Source organism: Podarcis erhardii (genome assembly GCF_964252035.2).
Source record: "Podarcis erhardii genome assembly, chromosome: 1".
Taxonomy (NCBI): Eukaryota; Metazoa; Chordata; class Lepidosauria; order Squamata; family Lacertidae; genus Podarcis; species Podarcis erhardii.
In genome coordinates, this window is record NC_138497.1 from 76,449,825 (window position 1) to 76,469,488 (window position 19,664).

At 40.5% G+C, this 19,664-nt stretch overlaps 1 protein-coding gene across 2 annotated transcripts in view; it reads left to right on the plus strand.

Moving 5' to 3' along the window:
- The window catches only part of MOB2 (MOB kinase activator 2), a 104,117-nt gene that overhangs the window by 37,718 nt on the left and 46,735 nt on the right, over positions 1–19,664 (plus strand). Inside the window, exon 1 of one of the 2 annotated variants that reach the window (XM_081842194.1) lies at positions 12,365–12,508. The exons of the other annotated variant lie outside the window; for it this stretch is intronic. Within the exon in view, the coding sequence (XP_081698320.1) occupies positions 12,471–12,508 (38 nt within the window). The 5' untranslated portion in view covers positions 12,365–12,470. Of the gene's footprint in view, positions 1–12,364; positions 12,509–19,664 lie in introns of those variants that run through there. 2 annotated transcript variants of the gene reach the window in all.

Genomic DNA, 19,664 nt, shown 5'->3' on the forward strand with positions numbered 1-19,664 from the left:
CATCTTTTGAGCTCTTCAGTGCATCAGATCAGTGGCTACAGATCCTTTTGTTCATTATCAAATCCTTAAGGCAGAGATGGGGATGCTGTAGCCCTCCAGAAGTTGTGAGACTCTACAACACTCCTAATTCTTGAACATTGGCTATGCTGCCTGGGGTTCAAAGATCTAACAACATCTGGAGGCCCGCAGGTTCTCCATCCATGCCTTAAAGCTTAGCTGAGCGGTTCATACAATGTCACCTATTAGTTCACTGGAAGTTTGTCTAGGCTTAGGTTGCCCCCATAAAAACCCCTTTAAAAGCATTTTTTAAATCATGTTAAAGTTAGTACATTATTGTTGTTTAGAGGGATAGAAATGCATTGGTGGAGGGAGGCAGCGAGCGGGAGGCACATTTGGGGTACATTTGTGGAGAGTTGCGTTGCTCAGACCCATACATCAAAGTCTGGCAAATACAGCAAGTATGTCAGAGCAGTCTAAATGATAGAGGACAGTTAAAGAGCACAGTTGTTTGGAAGAGACTGTTTTCTTCGTTGGCAGAAGATAGTTGCTTGCTTTGAATAAGTTTTGGTATGCAGTATTAAAATAGAAACTTTAATACAGAAGCCCACTCACTTCCTGAGGGTAACCATTTGTAAGCTGCTAACTGCAGCCTAGCTCTCACATGAGAAGGGATTCAACTTCAAGCAGGAACAACATAATAAGTAGTTAGAGCAAATGAGGAAGCAAAAGCTAAGTCCCATTTCCTACAGAACTCATTGGCAGTGGAGAGGACAATTTTGTGTCTAACATTTGAGCATTATACAAGCTGAATAAGTTCCTTCCTGTGTATTTCTTAAATAGTATACTGTTCTCTGAGTGTTTATATATGTTTTTCTGGCCAAACACACACCTTTCTGACAATAACTTTATTTATTTATTTTTTTTATCTGTTGCTGGTATGAGTTTTTAGTATAGATCTTGCTTTACTAAACCCTCTTTAGTTTTTTACCATTTGGATGATTCTGTACAATTTCATCAGTTTCTTCAAGTTTTTCCTTGCGTTTACTACTACCACCACTACAACCACCACCACTACTACTGCTTACTAGGTTTCTAAATTTGTCTTGCCACTCATTGTTGAACATTATTGGCATACTTCTGCCTGAATTACTGGTCTAAGGCGGCCTCCTTCATACTACAACTGCCACCATCCCTGGCCATTTGCCCTGCTGAATGAGGTTGATGAGAGTTGACATCTAAAATATCTGGAGGGCACCATAGATGTATGGTTCTTGTTTGAAGTTCATGCATTCCCAATTGCAGGCAAACCCTGGGTATGGGAAATGTAGTATGACCCTAAAAGTATAGCAACTGCAATTTATTCTGATCTTAGCAAGTTTAATAGGTGACTTATCACATTTAGCCCTTTTGTTACAAAATAGTTTCTTATCATGTATCAAATGCACAGTAGTGTTTGAATCATAGCATTAGGTAAATAACCTGTTGGCAGTGAAAAAACGTTCATCATATACACCTCTGAATCCTGCATGCATCATTCACTCAATTCCATAGAAGACACTTGTTTGTTTTTGGAGCTACATAGGTAGTACAACAGTTGCTTTGCAAGTGCATGCTCTGCTGAAGGCAAGGTCAGTTACTATCTGGACAATACTGCTTAGAGATTTTTGAAATATTGAGCAGTATATAAATGCTTTCAAATAAATAAAATAATACTGCACTGGATAAAAGTGGGTAAGTGTCTCTGAATAGGACCTCCTTAACTTACTACCATCTATGAGTCCTGTGGTTATCGGAAGCCCTTGGAGTTTGGCATGCCAGACTTTCCCCCACAACATTCATGTGGTTTACATGCTGCTGTGGTGTGGGGAATATGTGTGCTATGAGTGCTTGGTGTCTTGTGTGCTGGGATTTCAACATATGCAGCAGGGTTTACCCTTTGTCACCAAACTCTGAAGGAACAGAACTCTATCTTGACCATCTAGCAGTAGCTGGGTATTACTAAATAGCACTGTCTAGAGTCTGTTAAAAGAAGTATCATTACACTGCTTTTCCAGACTACTTTACTTCCTTCTCTAGTGGGTCACCTTCCAGCTGTGTGCCTAGGTTTTTGACCCTGAGATTGGGAAATCATGCAAAACAAGTTGTTGGCAAAAAAAAGTATCAGAGGCATGGATCAATTCAGATACCTGTTTGACATGTGATTGATGGATCAGACAACACAATTGGAAAGACTGAATACTTGAAAAGCATGAGTATCTGATGTCTGCTCTTACTTTGAAGGCATGGTTCTGATCTCTCTAGGCAGTTGCAGACATTTTTAGCTGTGCATAAAATATCTTTGCATTTATTATTGTTTGCTGTGCAGCTAATAAATTCTGCTTCTTGATATGTCTGAAAAAGAATGAAAGTTTGTTCACTAGAATTTGTCCAGATGAAGAAGTGATAATATACAAAAACTCATGTTGCTGCATTTTAGCGTAGTTTAATAATTCTTGACACCCTGAATGAAGTATCCAGTATTGATTGATTGAGAGAAGAGTACATTGGATAGATAGTTGCACACTAACATTTCCATCTTTTATACTAAACCTGGGACAGCTCTCTATATAAATTACGGGACCCACAGTACAATCCTATGAATTTCTTCTTCTGCTATACTTTTCCTTGAGACATTCTCTATGTAAGAAAAGAAAGGACTAGTGCCGTTGGTTAGTTCATAACTAATCAGACCCAAGCAGTTTTATAGCTGAAATCACGTTAGACAGTTGCATAGTAAAAATAAACTCTCTTTTTTGCAGGTGATTGCCCTAGGAAGCACGGCTATAAATACAAAAGCATAGCTTTTTGAATGTGCTAAAATTTTATGTGAACAGTTTTCCAAACCTTCACTTAAAAAAATGTAAACAATACAAGGGAGCATGTGCTAGTCATTACTTAAAACGTTTACAAAAACCCTTGTAAAAAAAATAATTTCTAAAGAAAGCTTTTTATTTATTTGACTATAACATCTAAACTACATTGTATACTTTACTGATTTCCACCACCCCCTAGGCCCCAAATCATTTCTATTCAGATACTTTTGGCCATTGAAAAATACACTTGAGAAGTTTATACAGATTCAAAACTACCTGTCATGCTCCTTAAATCTTGCTTATTAAATAAGCAAAGCACGTTAAATCATATGGGCATTGGAAAGTTTTCCATATAGTTCTGCTTAGCAGACAATTTAAATTTTGACAACAGACTAACTATTCTTACAGTCAATCTATGATTTCTAGCTTGATTACATTTTTAGAAAGGCAGTCTAGAAATGTTAGAAATAAAGAAGTAAGCAAGCTAGTATTTATTTAAACCTGCACTTCCCTCTCCAAACACATTCAAAATGTCCCACAAGCATATAAATCAGTCTTGTGAGAGCAGAAAGGCATTTCTGCTCATAGAAAGCAGCTGTTCTGAATTCTCCCAATTTCCCTGTCACACTGCAGCCCCCATGTTGTCCCAGAGAGTCTGAGAGATGTCTTTTGAGGGGCCTGCAGCTGTAGTGGGTGAGCTAGGAAAGCCCTGTTGTGCAAGAAGGGTTGCACTCACCAACCCAATGGATACAACACAGTAACACACCAAAGCTTTAAAAAATCCCAAGAGAGCCAGGACTAGCAAACATCACAGTCTAAAAGTATGTAGCCTTATATTAAGAACACAAGAGCCCTGCTGGATCAGACCAAAAGCCCGTTTAGTCTAGCATCCTATCCCAAAAGTGGCCAACAAGATGCCTATTAGAAACCACCACTTGGGTCATAAGTGCAATATCACTTTCCCCATTCATATTGTCCAAGTTCTTTACTCACAGGCATGCCATCTCCAATACTGAGGTGGTATAGAGCAATCATGACTAGAAGCCATTGATAGATAACCTTATCAGATAATTCATCAATGTCTGTGTATTCATTTAAAACTGTTTGATTCATAGTTTTGTAACTCTCATTTGAGCTGCTTCAAGGATTGTTTGTGAAGTAAAATAGACATTTTATAAAATGTCAGAATAGATAGAAGGGGTCAAGATTTTGTCATGCTCATTGCCTTGAGCAGTGTTCTAATGGTCATCTATAGCAGAGGTCAGCTAACTTTTTCAGCAGGGGGCTGTCCCTCAGACCTTGTGGGGGGCTGGATTATATTTTGAAAAATATATATAAAAAATGAACAAATTCCTATACTCCCCAAATAACCCAGAGATGCATTTTAAATAAAAGGACACATTCTACTCATGTAAATACACGCTGATTCCTGGACCATCCACAGGCCAGATTTAGAAGATGGTTGGGCCAGATCTGGCCCCCGGGCCTTAGTTTGCCTACCCATGATCTATAGCCATTGTTAAAGCTAAGACACTCCTCTTTGCTGCAAGAATTAGCAGTTGACCTGCATTAGAACTGGATTAGCTGCTTGAATAACCTGCTTTTCTTGACACTGGATACTCTTTTCTCCCTGTCTGCCTGATGGCACTTCAGAATATGAACGGCAACACCTGCCTTTAAGGATATTATAGTGGAGAGTGACATGATAAAACTAATTAAGGTTCGCTGACTTGGACATCATCTCTCAGTTCATTGATAGCGGTATAAGATAATTTACTTTTTCCACTGTTCAAACAAAGATGTGCTGCTTTAAGCTGCAGGAAAAGTTGTATAGTGATGAAGGAAAAATGGGAAAGGCACCAGAAGAGAACACCGGGCTTCAATATTTTCCTGTTTGGGCTGCAGAGGTGGCAGCAATGTTGAGAGATGCAACCTGAGAGGTTATCCATTCTGCTGTGGGTTGGTCAATGCAAGATATTCCTTTTGTTGATACATGTCTGAAGAGAGAGGGGCTGTATTGGCATAAAACATAATATGTGCTGTGATGTGCATGTGATATGCAGACTTTACTTCTCAATCCAACCTTTAAACTTCTCTGAAATGGCTGAATAAAATGTATAAAATTGCTTTCTGATTGATAATGATGAGGGCACAAGATGCTTTTGACTAAATAACTGTCTTTTGTCCTTACGTTTTGGGAAAGTGTTCATATTAAAGCATCATGGATTCTTGGTGCCTATCACAGTGGAATATTCACATTTTTTGTTATCAGATGGTGATATTCTATTGTCCGTCCTTGAGTGGACCAAATTTCTACTTGTGCAGTGGGGTATGCCCTTCCTCTCCTTCCCCTCATTGCCCCGGGGGGGGGGGGAGAGAAATTCTTTGGAATAGATTTGTATGTGTGAGAACTGTAGGGTAAGAATGGAATGGATTTGTATGTGTGGGAACTGTAGGGTATGAATGGGCAGACTGTTACTTCTATTCACAGAATGTTGCTTATCATCCAGTATTGGCTAGAATACTCCCTATATATATTAGCCAGGTTGTTAATATGTAAACCCTGTTTCCCCACCACCACCCCAAAAGAAGACCCAAAGCTGTTAACAGCATAAGCAAGTGAAGAACGTCTCTTACGAAAGGAAATTGAAAGAAATGTTAAACATATCTACAGTGCAGTGAAGCATTTTCTGTATGACACTTTCCCAGTCACATTGTGAGCAGCAGTGTAGGAAAAAGTAAATACAGGGAAACACTCTATTTAAGGCCTTGGATCCCTTAACTGAAGTCTGCCATCTGGATGGAGGATGGATGGTTTGTTCCTGGAACATATAGAAAGAAATTCCAAGGGCTAAAAATAAACTGCACTGGAGACAGGAAGCATTTGAGGCATGGAAGGGATGATGAGAGCTGCATAGCCTTGTTCTTGTTGCAGCAAGAATGAGAATAAATATTTTCTAATCTCCCAGTATCTCAATGCATTCTTGCTATAGGATGCCTTAGAGACTAAAACTGAGTCCACATGGAAAGCTCTCATATTGTAGCCACTCCAAATAGGGGCTATAGTGAATGTAATAAGTTTACAAAATGGATTAACACTATCATCCTGATAACATCCACATGGCCAACTGCTTTCAGATGTTCAGTCCCACCAAACATATCCCCTCCCCCCATGGTATAGGATTGGAAATGTTATTCAGTGCTCAGAAAGAGGATGAAACTACAAAGGGACTGCAATCCTATGTACATTTAGCCTGGGTGTAAGGTCCATTGAATTCAGTGGGATTTGCTTCTGAGTATGAAGAATACTGGAATTTTGTGAATCTCTTGCAATCTCTAGATTTTAGATGCAGTATTTATACTTTGCTTTTTATTAAAATACTCAAAGTGGCTTACAATGATAAACAACAAAAACGCAGCATGAAGCACTACAATTACATATTCAATTTAATGATATCAAGAAGAACAGTAATATATTCCAGCTGCTTCTCTTGCTGTTCTGGAGCTCTGGTTGGTATCACTCCAAAAAGTTATTTTCCCTTTGGCAGCCCCCCACCAAAGGGCAATCACCTTTTAGGTTCCATAGCTGTGTATATTTGTGGATCCCTTTGGGCTGCTCTGGACACCAATGATATATAATGCCCTATTTTATTTTAATTATGTCTAAAATGGATGATTGGGGACGACGACTTTGTAAGGCTTCTCAGCTGGGGCTGCCTTCCTGTTGGTAAACAGGAGCATGGCTTTACAAGCTCATTATCAAGATATATGTGTGAAGGGATACTTGTTCAAAGTATGTTATCTTTCTATGGGTCTGTCTGAGGACTGCAAGCAGGTAGGAACCCAGAGAATTCCTAGCAGAAGCAGTAAGAAGAGGGAAATACAAAGCCTTAAGATGGGATGAAAGGAGAACTCATTTAATTTTCATGTGTATGTAAATTAAATGTAAATATGTAAATTATTTTCAGAAACTTTTAAATGTGTTAAGAGTTTTCAGTGTAATTTTCTGATATTAAGACAGATGGGCTTTAATCTTGAGAAGACTGCAACAGAAGAAAATAGGCTGCTATTTGATTCTGTGGAGAGACTAGGGATTTGGATCACATGTAATTCAGAAAATGTAACATCTATGAAAAATATATTCATGGGGTGTAAAGGAAGACCAGATATAATGGAAAATTTTCAGCATTAAAATGACAGTACTTCTAAAATATACTGGGCCAGATGTAACTAGAGTAGCAAAAAACCCACAAATCCTTTGGTCCATCAGATGCATTCATTTCAGTGGGCTTACTCAAAGTAAAACTTAGGTGAATACCACCTTTTGGAACAACTGTAAAAAAGGGAAACAGCATTTCCATGTATTAAAAAATTGACATGTCAATACATTTAAAAACGTGGGACTACCTTCATTATGTACCTGCCTAGAAGGTGTGTATTGAATGCTAGTGTTCCTCTCTACCTTCTGGCATTTTGCTTTCAAACCTCTTCCCACCAAGACATAATGCAGCAGCGTGAAACGTCTCACCTGTGGGCCCAATTAGTCACACCAGGCCTCACCATTTGACTGATGAGACCATTTTGACCAAGTTATACCTACATGACCTAAACTTATGTTATGAATGATGTCAGGTGTGGGATGGGGGAAAGATGTGATTGGCCTGAAATAGTGTTTGCAGGCATTAACAATCAGCTGATCTTCAGTGCAGCCCAGTGTCAAGTACATTACCTGCAGAGAATGAGAGAATGAATTATTTCTGTAGGAAGGGGTGCAGTTGGCATATTAAAAGTAGTTGGCAAAAAGCACTCCTGGCCAAACTACATCTTACTGTATGTAACTTCTGTTACATGCAGTGAAAGCCAGCTGCAGAGCTAAACAGAGCATTAATTGGGGAGGTCGCCCCACGATGGGTCATTTTCCTATTTGGCATTGTCCCCATGAGAGTAAAAATACGTAAGATAACCCTTTGTGGTATGTCTTTTCATGGGAAAATTATGCACAGCTGCTCTATGAGGTTTTGGTGTTGAAATTATTATTATTAGTAGTGTAGTAATAGTAGTGGTAATAGTATTTATTTATATCCCATCTTTTTCCCAGTATGGGACTTAAGGAGACTTACTAGAACAAGCTAAAAACATGGAAAAGTCTTTCATTAATATAATTAAACACTAATAGAATTAAAAGACTATAAAAAGATGCATTAAAAACACAGACAATAACAATAGACACACCACATTTTCCTCAGTTCCAAAATTCCTCTTGGAATAGAAAGGTCTTCAGCTGCTGGCAGAAGGACAGCAAGGCTGGAGCAAGTCTAATGTCCTAACTCTGGGATCGGCCACCGAGAAGGCCCTCTCCACCAAGGCTGCCTGTGATGGTGGTGGGACTGAGAGAAGGGCCTCGCTGAAGATCTCAGAGCCCAGGCAGCAGGTTCATATAAGGGGAAACGGTCTCTCACATAAAAATCCACCCCTGATTTGCCCAAACAATTTTTTAGTTGCTATTATTAGACAATTTGGAGACAGAAAACCCTTTTTGATCTACTTCAAATCATTTGGAACTTCCAGTAAATACTAGTAAACTTTCTGCCCATTCTTGGCGCTCTTTTCTGCTCACTCTTTGGTCTGCACGTAGGGTACAAGCCCTCCGTGCAGTGTGGAGGATTGAACTGTTCTCCTGCTTCAGGTGATTGAGCTAGAGTAGCAAAGCAGTTTTGGTTATCGTGTGTGTGTGTGTGTGTGTGTGTGTGTGTGTGTGTCGGTCGCAGAGGGCTATTCAGATCAGGTGTGGTGTAAGTGTCCAAGTATTTTTCTGGAGGGTTTGCTACTCTTTTTGGTCACTGCAAATATCAGCTAAAGCAAATCTCATGGCTTTTTCTTCCTGAACTCACGTCTCTTGCTCTCCCTCCACAGCTTTCCTCCTCCTAGATTGTGTCACTGGCTATATTTTGCAGCAAAGGCTTTTATACCAGCTTGGGAGGACTTGGGTGGAGCAAATTGGCAAGCTGAACAGTCGCTTCCTGTATCTGGGCAAATGTTGTGCCTCAATTACCTGATTGTTCCTTCTCTGCGGCGGGGGGGGGGGGGGAATACTCCAGTAAACTGCAAGCTTTCCTCCTCCTCCTCCTTTATGTGCAATTTATGTAACTTTATGAACTTGGATCTCTTAGGAATAGTGGCTTCATGTATTTGGATATTTAAGAACTTGGCCACTGTCCAGCGTGCAGTTAAGCATGCTTATCTTGACTCTTAATTGTGGCTTTTGTTGATGGCTGCATCTAACAAATCTCTAAAATTGAAAAGGGGGGGGGTTACTCTGTGTGTTGTGGTAAAGAAGGACATTTTGTGTATCTCAGTTTATATATTTCTGTTTTTATTAAAGTAGTTTCACGCTTGTAGGTAGTTTTGTTCTATGTTTCAGAAGTAAGTTTGCAGACAGAACCAAGACTGTGTTGTATCAAACGTTTTAAATGTATTTTAAGACAATTTTAGACATTACTTACTTAAAATAGTGTACTGAGTAATTGAACCTCAAGGGGGAAGTGAGATATTTAGCTTGGTGGGGGGCGGGGAGAAGTAAGTTTTAACATGTACAAGCTGTACCTCCCATGTATGTGTGCCCCCTCCCCCCAAGCTAATGGTTCTTAACGCCTGAAAACAGAAGTGACTTAGTATAATTTCCTTCATGTAAATTCCACCATTGGAGTTGTATCAGGAGCATAAAGCTCCTGCTAGTGCAAAAATCACAGAGGCGTGACCAGATGCTACTTTGACCTCTGGGATTAAGTCTTGCAAGACTTGATTTCCTGGTCCACTCATTATTCTCTTCCTGCCCGCGCACAAATGGACAGGGAAAGCAGTGCAGGAGCCCAGAGCTTTTCCCCAGCCTCATTCTGGGCATGAAGCAGCATCTGAACAGCCCTTATTTTTTATGGTTTAGTTTAAATGCAATTATAATCTAATCTAATTTGGTTTATAATTCAATTATAAGGTTTGGTGCTGGTTTGGATAGCTACGTGTCTTTGGATCACATTCTCTTTGCACTCCGAAAGCTTTTATAAATTGTATTGTGTGCATTGTGTGCCCCCAAGCCTTCTGTTGGTTTTAATGGGCATTTTGTTGGTGGATTTCTTGGGTAACAGTTTTTCATTTATAAGCTTTACTTTCTTCTAAGACCTTTGTCTCCAGGGTCCTTCAAGTATGGCTCCCAAGGCTCATTTTGATCTTTGTTTTAGTTCGGTTACTCTTCTAGTGGCTCTAACACATGGTTTATCACGTGTGAGAATCTTGTCCTAGCACACTTTGGGAACTCTTGAGTTCAGCCTTGTCTTGGAGCACTACCATATCCATGAGTTCTTTTAAAGAATCAGTTGTAGTGGTGCTGACATTTTGTCCAAATATGCAGTTTTGTTTGGCAGAATATGTCCTACCTACTCCATCATGAAACTTCCTGCCTAAGATTTCTTGTTTTTGTATTTGCATATGGTAAAAGCTGCAAAGAAACAGATGTCTGCTTATGTTTTAGCTTCCTGATTTAGGGCTGATAACTGGCTTGGTTCACATGTGAAAAGAAATGCCACCAACCTCTTGTTTCCTATTCTCCTATTCAGTGGTGCATCCAGTTTTGTACTATATACCGTATTTTTCCGTGTATAACACGCTCCCGTGTATAAGAAGACCCCTATTTTTTGGGACTCCAAATTAAGAAAATGAAGGGAGATTGCCCAGAGTTGTTGAGCTTTTTAAAGGAGGGATCGCCAGTTGGATCTGCGCTGACACTTGCGCATGCCGCAAAAGCCACCTATCGTCTGTCCCCTCACCGGCAGAAGCCACCAATCGCCAACCAACAGCAGCAACAACAGCCAATCAACACCAGCCCTTGCCGCAGCCACCAATAACACACCCAATAGCCGCTGATAATCTCCGGCTCACAACAGCAACCAATCCCACGTCCCCTCTAAGCACTATCCGTGTATCAGACACCCACAATTTTTAACATGATTTTAAAAATATAAAATCCTTGTCTGATACACGAAAAAATACAGTACTTTCCTTAAATGGCTCATACTTGCCTGCTGATTCCAGTTCATTTTTCTTTTCTCTGGTTCTTATGTAATACATTAATTTGACCATAATGCTAAAATCCCACATTAATGCTATTTAGAGTCCATTTCATTACATGCCTGAAATGCTACCCTATGTTGCAGATGTATATACATAAAATCCTAGGTTTAAACCTGTGAAGATACAAATCCCTCAGGTATTCAGAGCAAATAATAATGAACTGATAGAATGTTCACACAGGCTGTTGATAACCTTACATCTGACTCATCTGAGTTGCTTAACAGTCTGGGCACATAAGATGCCTTTCCTTTAATCCTTGTTTTGATTCTCCTAAATCTTGAATAGCTTGAAAGCTTGTTTTTCTTACTTCAAAAGCAAGCTAGTCCAATTAATTTACTCTTGTACTCTTAGAGGTCCATATTATATGATTTGGAATTTCCATGCAGAATGGGATTCATGTTGGGATTGTGATGAAATCTGCATATAGATTGTGTGAAGATCTTGCATCTTTCCCTCTCGCTTGCATATTTTGTCCATGTGCTAGGGAACCAACTGCAGCTTCCTAATGTGCATATACAAACTCAGAACCACAATTTACCATTTGTGTACATGTTCACATTATATTCCTCCTTGGAAGTGCTCTCTGTGTAGTGTGAAGCAGTCCTTGTTTTATGGAACCACTGCAGGTGCTGCAGTTTGAGTCTCGTTTTAAAAATGCTTAGAACATTACATAACAGTTATAGTTCTGTGCTATAGAAATTGTGTGGGTCCACAGCATATTGCTAAACAGTCAGGGAGCGGCAGGCTGTACAGGAAGAGAAGCTAAGCAGCCTAATCAGAGACAGTGTGATCTAGTGATTTATGCAGGGCAGCCTGCCCGGGACTGGACTATTGCAAGCATTTCTTCCTCTCTGCCCCCACCCCACCCTTCCATGTGCAAGACTCGAGAGCAGCCTGCTTTTTGTGTTAAATGTAGCTGTCCCACCTACTCTCCTGCTCGGTTGTCTGCGGCTTGATCTTTTTTTTGTGATATTAAATAATCTGGACACCAGCTACTTTGATTTGTTTCTCATTTGCCTTGTTCTGCTGAGGCAGTCATAAATACTTGAGCAATAAGTCAAGCAGGCTTGAGAGGAAGAGGGAATATCTGAAGCTGCTTTCAGACTAATTAGAAGAGGGCAAAACATAGCAAACTTGATTCATCTTTGTCATTATCCTTTGAAACTTAGAGGGGACGTAACATTTTTTATCTTTTCCTTTTGCTTTGCTTCAGCTGCCAAATTCTGCTCCTTTTTGGAAAAGGTTTTGAGGGTTTTGCTTATAAAGAGGTGGAGTATTTTACATCCTCAGGCTCTTGTTTTGCCTGAACTGATTTCCTTTATATTTCCTGCTAATTGGCGGTTTCTGATTGTTCCCAACTGATGACTGTGTGAAACAGGAAAGACGTTCCCTGACCAGCAAAAGACTTTCTGACAAACAGGTGCTTCGGTTCTCATTAAACTAGGACAAGCAGATTCCATTCTGGATTTTTTCCTCAAATTTTTGTCTGCAAGCATGAGACTCAAGAGGAATGGGTCCTATACATTGAATAGGTAAGGAATGATAACCACTTTCATTTGTTTCATACTTTCCACCCCCCCACCCCTCAAATGGTATGTAAAGGTATAATTTGTTTGTGAAGTTAAGACAGTTGTTTTCCAAAGTTTTTCTATTGCTATTGCTGGTATGATCACATATTTGCTTACTGTATTTATTTACTGACTTTTAGTGGGAACTGAAGCAAGACCAAAGCATGAGTATTCTTGTTTGTTTGTTTTTTGGCAAACCTATTTCCCATTTTTGCATGTCCTCACAATACCTCATTTGGTAGATCACTCTTGTTCCTGATTTACAGAAGGAAACTTAGACAAGGAGAAAGTGATTTGCCCAAGGTCTAACTGTGAGTTCATGACTTATGCGGGATGAGCTAGGTCTTTCAGGAGTAAGTGCCAGCTTTCCATCTGGGCACATGGATTCCTAAATGTGAAGGAATGCCATGGTGCCTTGGTAGTTGAAAGGAGCCCAACTCTTAATACAATGCTTAAAGTTTCTGCACATGATCTTTTTCTAAAAAAACACATGTTTGCTTTTTCCTTAACTCCTAGAAAATTGATGCAGTGGAAAGTGCTTTCTTGTGCAAGAAGATGCTAGAGTTTAACTTGAAATCTTGGATTTCATTTTGGAGTTTTAAATACAACATAAAGCTCATGGGGAAACCCTCCCACTTTACACTTAGTTTTGTAGCTCAGTTTTACCTTGAATATATCAATTAGTTACAGCTATATTTAATAATGCTTAGGTCTGGAAGATATGAACATGTTAGACAACAGCTTGCTTTTAAATATTTTGAATAAGATTACCATATGTTGCGGAATCCTGTGTTTTGTAGCAGGTTGCTATGATAACTTTATACATAGATTTGACAGCTTCTTTAATGCCATAAATTGTGAACATTGCTATTGTTTTGTAGATATCGGAAACATTGTAGTAATTCCTTTTTAAAGAGAAGACTCTTAAAGTGAGGCAAAGTGCAGAAACAGCTTCCAAGGTTTGTTAGTCTCTTGAATCCTAAATACACTTTTGCTGTAAGATCTATTGACTACAATTGATCTAACTTTTTAGTAAGTCTTTGGATTTTCTGCTAAAACTTCTCTTCAGTTAGTGTTCGTCCTAATTCATCCTGTGGTGAGATAACTAGATAGGAATAATAATAATAATAATAATAATAATAATAATAATAATAATAATAATAATTTATTATTTGTACCCCGCCCATCTGGCTGGGTTTCCCCAGCCACTCTGGGCGGCTTCCATAGAAACCAAAAATACAGTAAAATATCACAGATTAAAAACTTCCCTGAACAGGGCTGCCTTAAGATGTCTTTTAAATGTCAGGTAGTTATTTATCGCTTTGAAATCTGATGGGAGGGCGTTCCACAGGGCAGGCGCCACTACCGAGAAGGCCCTCTGCCTGGTTCCCTGTAGCTTTGCTTCTCGAAATGAGGGAACCGCCAGAAGGCCCTCAGCGCTGGACCTCAGCGTCTGGGCAGAACGATGGGGGTGGAGACGCTCCTTCAGGAATCTTTTGAACCAGTGTGCATAACGTTTCAGAAGCTCCTGACAACCAGGTGGTTTTCAGACACTACAGAAGCTGCACAAGGGGGCTTGGCAGATGCTGTAAATTGGCATCACCTGTCAGGCCCTGCCCTTATGTGCCCCACATTTGAAGTTTTATGAGGCATCAGGTGAAGGGCAGAAAGTGTGGCTATCCCAAAATGTGCTTGTGAGCCAAATGAGGAAGCCTAGCAGACAAGTTTGACCTGTGAGCTGGATGCTAGGCACCCCAGCCCACCCTCTAGCACTCAGGTAGCAGTATTATGGAGGGAAGCTCACAGACATTCACTTGAACACAATAGCAGCTTTAAAAGCTCACTGAGAAAGAAAAGTATTCAACTGCTGGTGAAACAAAGTAAAGATAAGATTCAGTACTTGATGCAGGAGGTCCACACATAGGCTGCTACCATAGTAATGCACAATGGGGGCTTCTCTAATGACCAGACCTTAGAAGGCAGTGAAATGCACAAGAGAGTTGCTTAAGTTGAACTTTGAGGCCACAAAGAGTGACATGTGCTGCTGCTGCTGCTGCTGCTGCTGCTGCTGCTGCTGCTGCTGCTGCTGCTGGACTGATCACTCGTAGCCAAGTAAGATTGTCTTCCATGAACACGATCTTAACTTTCCGACTGCTGGGCACAGTAATCCAGTAAGGGAAAAAGGGAGGCAGACTGTGTTTAGGGCCTAGCCCTTCCCCCTTTTCGGGGTGAGCAGAGTGCATCCTAAATAGGACTGCTCAGTTATGGATACAGCTGCTGAGATACTAAATTGCCTCATTCCTTGAGCCAGGACGACTGAATCTGTATCCACCACCTATGTGCCGGTTCATGACTAGGGGCTTCCAGATTTCACGATCCTGCCACCGTTACCATTTGCTGATTGCCATGGGACTTTTGGGGGGTTGGGTTTTGGATGGGTTTTTGGAAGATGCCTGTGTGTGAATTTGTTTTATGTGTGTAGATCAGTGCATGCTGACCAACACACAGTAAGGCTCTGTTCTGATGGCATGAGTGTCACTCAACTAGTAGAGCCTGGATAGCTCAGTTGGTTAGACCATGGCGCTGATAATGCCAAGGTTGCAGGTTCGATCCCTGTATGGACCAGCTGCATATTCCTGCATTGCAGGGGGTTGGACTAGATGATCCTCAGGGTCCCTTCCAACTCTACAGTGCTATGATCTGCTGCAACCTTCATCCGCTTTCACAGCTGTTGTATCATGCCAACATCTTCCACCTGTTCTGCTGTTGAGGACTTCTTGAGTCATTCTTTGTCTAGCTCCTCCCCCTTGACTTACCACCTTGGGCAGGCTTCCTCAACCTCGGCCCTCCAGATGTTTTTGGCCTACAACTCCTACGATCCCTAGCTAGCAGGACTAGTGGTCAGGGATGATGGGAATTGTAGTCTCAAAACATCTGGAGGGCCGAGGTTGAGGAAGCCTGGCCTTGGGAGCATGAGATTCCTGATGGCTTTGCTCACAAGGATCATAGGAACATGCAAGCCCGCTCACTACAACCAAGTGATGATTCAGCAAGTGAGGATATGTGCAACCTTCACGCCAGGCAACTGACATCATTATCATCATCACCACTAATAATACATTTATTACCTGCTCTTTACTAGCATGTCCTCGGGTGGGTTGCAACAATTTAAAATTCAGCAATAAAAAAAAGATTGAACAAATTACAGTCACAAGAATAGGGTGGGTGTGAAAACACACATCTCAGTTGTCAAAGACCAGAGTAGAGAGGTACATTTTCAGCATTCAACAAAAACTGCATAGCACCTCCCCTTTCCAGGGCCATCCTTTGTACTTCTGAGGCTGGCAGAACTATCAGGAGGTCCCCGTCTGCTGATCTTAACACCCAGTTGGGTCTGCAGGAAAGGAGCCAGTCTTCCAGCTATTTGGGGCCTAAGTTGTTTAGGGCTTTATATACTAGTGTGAGCACCTTAAATGGAGCTAGAAACATCACCTATTTTGTGATTGGTGTGTACTTTGCCTCCCTAAATTGCATCCTTTCTTTGAATAGATAGCTGGTTGCTCCCCTGGATCATTTTCCTCCTGGGGTGATGGTCTCCTTTTCCTGAGACCCTCCTTTTCTGTGACAGCAGAGCAATTGCCATGCTGGTAGTGACTTTTTTGATATCAGGTGCTCAGGTGCTATTTTGCTTGTTCAGCATTGCTGGTTTTTCCAGTGCCTGAGCACTATTAGTTCTAACAAAAATGCTTGGTTTCTAAATTAAGCAGTGCATGTAGGGGAGAGAATCTATCTAATTAAATCCATTCATAATTTGTTTGTCTCATCACAGGTGGCCTCATAACATTATGTAATGGAAACAATGCCAAAGAAAAACGCTTTTCTTGTTCAGCCAAACCTTTAACTTGTCAGCAGAAAAGTAGTTTGCCCTTGCAAAACTTGCCCTTTAATATCACAGGTTTGTAATTGCTTTTGTATTTTTCTTCTCCTCCCGAACAGCTTCATAGATGTAGGGAAGAAATTAAAAGCCAAGAGGATACGGCAGCTACAGAGCCTATCTGAAACATTGAACATTGTTCCAGGTGAACCACCTGGGAGAGTGCCTGCCAAATGCATCTTCTCTTTTAGGAAGCAATATGAGAGAAGCAGCATGGGAGCATTATGGCAAGATTGTGTGGGCTGCCTTTGCAATGCCAGGATCCATTCCCTTTCCTCATTTACTCTTGTTTGCAGTTCTGTGTTTTTGTGACATCTGTTTCAGCATATGTTGCATGTGACTTCATCCTACTAGAATGATTGAGTCCTGACAGGTTGCTTGCTTGCCAAAGAGATTTGAGCATCTCCCCTCCACTCTTGTCTTGGGGAAAGTTCACAGTTGTTCTTTTAGTTCTTTGAACTGGATCCTCAACACAAGATAAAGGTGATGTGTTCAGTACATTATCTGTTTTGTGCAACTTCCCTAGTAGTGCGGAAATATGAACAATCACCTGCAACAGTGGTGGCAATACTTTAGGGTATGTGGTATTTCCTTGTTTGTAGTCATCGGCCACATGTGATAAGAAGCTAACCTTTAAATCACTGTAATGACCAGTCCATCAGGTTGGTGAAGACAGTAAACGAAGTATCAGTTGTTGATGTTAAATCAGTTGTTGATGCCTGCTGAGTGTCAGAAACCTTGGGCTATTTGCACCATGCATGTTCTTCATGTTTTAACTTGTGACATCTTTACCTTCAGCTGTTTGAATTGAGAATTTGTAACCAGTTTCCAATGCAAGTGCTACTCACAAGTTGACAATAAAATAGCAATAAACCTTCAATAAAAACATGCAACTGCAGTAAAAGTGAATTGAAACAGCATCAGATCCAACAGCAGTTAAATAGAGTATATTTAGGCAGCAGCTTAGGACCTTTCTGATAAGGAACTTCAAAGTTGATCTGGTAGGATAACAACTACAGAGCTTTGCTTTGAGTTGAGAAGATTTCAAGATATGAGGTTGTAGAAGAAGTCATATACACATACCCCAAAAATAGGTTTGATTCATCTTATTTAGGGTTATTTCAAAACATAAGAATTTTTTGTGCTTTCTTCCCCCGTGGTTGGGGAAGAGGTAACATGAAATCCTGAGGCCCATTCCCAGTTGCACTTATCCAGTGGAGTTGCTGGTGACTGAGTAGCCTTTAGTTGCCTTGGCACTTACGGTTTCTGGGTAGGATAGGTCCATCATTTCACTTCTTTAACTGGGATATCAAACATTTTTGCAGTTCCCTCCCAAACCACTGTGTATTCAATAAAGAATTCAGATGTGTTACACAGAATCCCAGTAATGCCTGCGTAACATAACTACTCTTTAAAGCTGTAAGAACTAAGACAGAGTGTTTCCTTCAGGAAATACTTCAAGAATGAAATAAAAAAAAAATGTTCATTTTATATGATTCTACTTGCCCTTATTTAACACCATGCAAACCAGACATTTGCAAATAGTTTTAGTGGAGATGTCACAAATCGTTGCGTAAAACAGTTTTTGAAAAAAAATTGTTTTTCTCAGAGTGGTATCAGGCTCCACTTGCATCCCATTGCACCTAGAGAACGACTTGATCCAGAGCTATAAACTCCCAGGTGAGAAGTCATAGGCATTTATTGGAATTAGAAAGGTCTCAGGTTTTCATTTCAGACAGGTGGGAGGGGAAGAGAGGAAAGACTTTCACAATACAGTGGTACTTCGGGTTAAGTACTTAATTCATTCCAGAGGTCCTTTCTTAACCTGAAACTGTTCTTAACCTGAAGCACCACTTTAGCTAATGGGTCCTCCTGCTGCTGCCGTGCCGCCGGAGCCCGATTTCTGTTCTTATCCTGAAGCAAAGTTCTTAACCTGAAGCACTATTTCTGGGTTAGCGGAGTGTGTAACCTGAAGCATATGTAACCCGAGGTACCACTGTAATTGGGTTCCATGAGAATAGATTTTTAGAGGAAATGGGAGTTTAGGGCTTGAGGAGAGAAGCCTTCAGGTGCTGCAAGTAACCCACAAATGTTACTAGCTTGCCTGCTCACTCAGACCCTAGGCTGTTTGCTGTCTAAAAGAAAAAAAAAGTTTGAAATGCTTTCCTTGCTATTTGCCTAGAGGAGATTTACTAGTCATACATTAGCACATAAGTATCTGTTCACAGGCTTTCTTCTCGTGCTTTTACATCTTCAAGGTTGAAGCATGAATTGCTGTACTCCCTGTTCTCCTTGTCCTTGGTATCATTGTGCTCTCCAGCTTGGCTTCTCATTTGCAACTGTTCTTCAGTGTTTATTTACACTGCAGATTTTTCTATACCATGAAGGTCATTATCGCAGTAATCTGCTTACTGCTATACTTAGGCACTTTTCTTAGTAAGTTTTTAAAAACGTTTCTCCATTCTGAGTTCTTGCTGCTGTACCCTGTGTGTCTGGCATATAGCTTTGCAGCATTTGCTCATGTATCTGTTTTGTATGTGTTTGTATTAAGCCTATTTACTAAGGCATATTAAATTATGAGGGGTGCATATTAAAAGGAATAACTACCTACTTTATATTGTAAGCCACCCTCTGATCCTTGGATGAAGGGCGGCATAGAAAATACATGCATGCATACATACATACATACATACATACATACTACTTTAGAGCCTGTCTACTATGTATTCTGATCATGCCAGCAGTTGTTTGCATGCTCAGTTCAATACTCATGGCAAAGAATTTCGCTGGAACATCATACCAAGCAGTTATGGAGCCCAATGTTGGGCAGTGAATTCTTGGTACACCAGGAGGTAGTTCTGGGTTATTCACTTCCAGGTAGCTGGTATGCCACAAGTGATTAAGTACATGTAAATGCTGACAGGCAGACATATAAAAACATAGATAGGCTAATAGCTTATGTAAACTTATTTATAATTTTTTTTTTTAGTTAGCTTTTAGCTTCTCCATCATGAGTTGTTGATTAGCATCATTCTGTGTACACCATATTATTATTGTGCCACATAATGCACATTTTTCAAAACTAGCAATACATGCTGAACTTTGCTGTGAACAAATGGGGACCTGCAAGAAATTGGGGAGACAGTGCCCCCTATTCCCAGCCAAAATAATCCATCCAGCAGGAAG